Here is a 2,500-nt window from a genome sequence, read left to right as displayed (position 1 = left end):
ATCGAGTCTTCCCTCAAGTTTGGACGTATGTTGGATTCAGATTCTGTGCCTCTGCAGCATTTCTTTATTGTCTTAGAACATGTTTTACGCCACGGGCTCAAGCCTAAACGAGTAAGTATTGCTTTGCCGTTCATTTGTAGACTGATAAAAGGTTTTGTTGCTGGGGTGCTTGTCTAAATTATTGGAGAGAAGGGTTTTTGCTCCTTATGAATGCTTAAAGTTATGCCTTAAGCCAGTGCCTCTTCACTCCTGGGCACATGTAAACATGGTAATAGGAAACTGATTACTTTTTGTTTCAAGAAATAGGGTTTCTTTTCTGAATAATTATTTTATGAGAAAAGGTATCTTAAGATGAAATACATCATTTCAACATGAGAAATACTGTAAGATTAAGAATTCTATGCATATTATTATTATTATTATTATTTTTCATTCTAGGGTATCTTAGGACCAAAGAAGGAATTGTGGGACCTCTTCCAAATGGTGGAAAAATGGAGTTATGAAGCGCAAGACATCACAGCCAGTGTACGTGATTTACCAACAGTCAAGTAAGTATGTCATAATGGTAATGTGGTTGTGATAATGTTAATGATTATAGAGATGATGCCAGCAATAGTACCTCTCACTTCTAAGGAGCTACTTTTAGAGCTGTATATTTTAATATGTATTCTATATCCCTACTACAATAAAGATATTACTTCCACCATTATTACTATCTTTGAGAAGTAAGTGAAAATGAGTTTTAGTAATGGAAATTCAATATTTATACACTGTATATATATATTATTATCTTGAAATTTTTATAACCTCCTTCAGAACCCATATTGGGAGGGCACGAGCCTGGCTTCGCTTAGCCTTAATGCAGAAGAAACTGGCAGATTATTTCCGGCTCTTAATTGAGAGACGGGATGATCTACTCACAGAATTTTATGAGCCTGGAGCCCTCATGCTAGCTGATGAAGCCATTGTTATCATGGGCCTCTTGGTTGGACTGAATGTCATTGACTGTAATTTATGTGTAAAGGTAATAAAACGTGCTTATGAGTATTTCCTTTTGTAGCTATATAATGTAAGGTCTTTTAGGTTTAAACTAAATGATATCTCCTGTGAAATTCAGGTTTTTGTAGAGGATAAATACTAGTTTCAGTATTTTATTGATAACTGTTCTATATCACTGGAAGTCTCTAGAATTGGAATTTTAGATTCATGTTACTGATAAACTTTTACTTTTTCATTCACAATTTATATGATGATAGTAATATAGTAACTGTAATGTTTTACAGGAAGAAGATTTAGACAGCCAAATGGGTGTCATAGACTTTTCTTTGTATCTCCGAAATGCTGGAGGAGAAGCCAGCCCTGATGACAGTCCTGAACAGACAGACATGACAACTGTATTGGACCAGAAAAACTACATTGAAGAGCTTAATCGCCATCTGAAGTAAGTCTTTGTTGAAGGTTTTCAGTATGCTTAAATAAGTGGTAGTTTTAGAGTTGTAAAGTATAAAGAAATTAGTCAAGGAATCTGGAACTTTGTTTCATGTTGGCCTGAGTATTATAGCCTTTTATAATATAAAAATATTATGACAGGAAAAGATGATTTGTCTAATTGGCTTTAAAATCAGGAAGAAATTAGTTAATTACCTGTTTAGCTCTGTATTTCTTGATTGATACAATTCACAAGGTTTAGAAATGGCTATAGGAACATGTAACTCTTAATCCATTGCCGATCGGGTGAGAATTCGCTGACTGGTACTCCTTCTGGGGAATACTGACAGCCACATCCAGGTGAGGAACCTTGACTCTAAGGGAAGCAGAGAAGTCAAAGTGCTGTGGGGTGTTCTCTCTCTTTCTCCTAACAGAAAGAGGAGGTACTGGTAGTGTTATGGTCCCAGCAACATCTGGTGTGTTATGCAAGAATTTTATCCAAGTCTATTGACCAATCATGAGACATGAAAATTCAAAAAATTTATAATGTAATTTTGAAAGTAGCCCATTAACCTTAGATGACAGTATTAGAACTCTCTCGGCGTCATAGACTCCGGTGATTTCTAGCAACTGTACTGCCATTTGGCAGGTTAGTGCCACCACGCGCATAGCTGTATCCAGCAGATCAAGAGGTTTGTTATGACGACTATATGCGTGGCCCGGCTATCATGGATTAAGAAGTGGATATAGCTATCACTGGCATGAAGGACAGAATGAATCATGATGGCTTTAGACCTGATGTGATACTGAAATTTCCATGATGGCCAGAGCCGTCTCTGGTGTGAAGCCTAAATTTTCCATGATGGCTACAGCCGTACCTGTTACCATTGGGTTAAGGATGTATTCTCTTATGATCTGACACAGATGTCACTTCTGTATTGTATATTTTGAATATACATTCATCTTCTAGTGTCTGATGGGAGTAATTATGCAGTCTGCCCTACTTCTGATTAATTGTTACCTGACACTGCCAAAATATAGGATACATCTCATAAGGGTCAATAGCATTTAT

At 36.6% G+C, this 2,500-nt stretch overlaps 1 protein-coding gene across 1 annotated transcript in view; it reads left to right on the top strand.

The window, feature by feature from the left end:
* The window catches only part of LOC119594852 (protein RUFY3-like), a gene marked incomplete at its 5' end in the record, with an annotated part of 68,040 nt that overhangs the window by 16,538 nt on the left and 49,002 nt on the right, over positions 1-2,500 (top strand). The window contains 4 exon segments of the mRNA XM_037943937.1: positions 1-111; positions 439-548; positions 817-1,024; positions 1,284-1,441. The exon segment at positions 1-111 is cut by the window's left edge and continues 68 nt beyond it. Coding sequence (XP_037799865.1) covers positions 1-111; positions 439-548; positions 817-1,024; positions 1,284-1,441 — 587 coding nt within the window.

The sequence above is a fragment of the Penaeus monodon genome, chromosome 3 (assembly GCF_015228065.2).
Source record: "Penaeus monodon isolate SGIC_2016 chromosome 3, NSTDA_Pmon_1, whole genome shotgun sequence".
NCBI lineage: Eukaryota > Metazoa > Arthropoda > Malacostraca > Decapoda > Penaeidae > Penaeus > Penaeus monodon.
The sequence above is the reverse complement of the archived record's forward strand: the minus strand, read 5'-3'. Positions and strand labels throughout refer to the sequence as shown.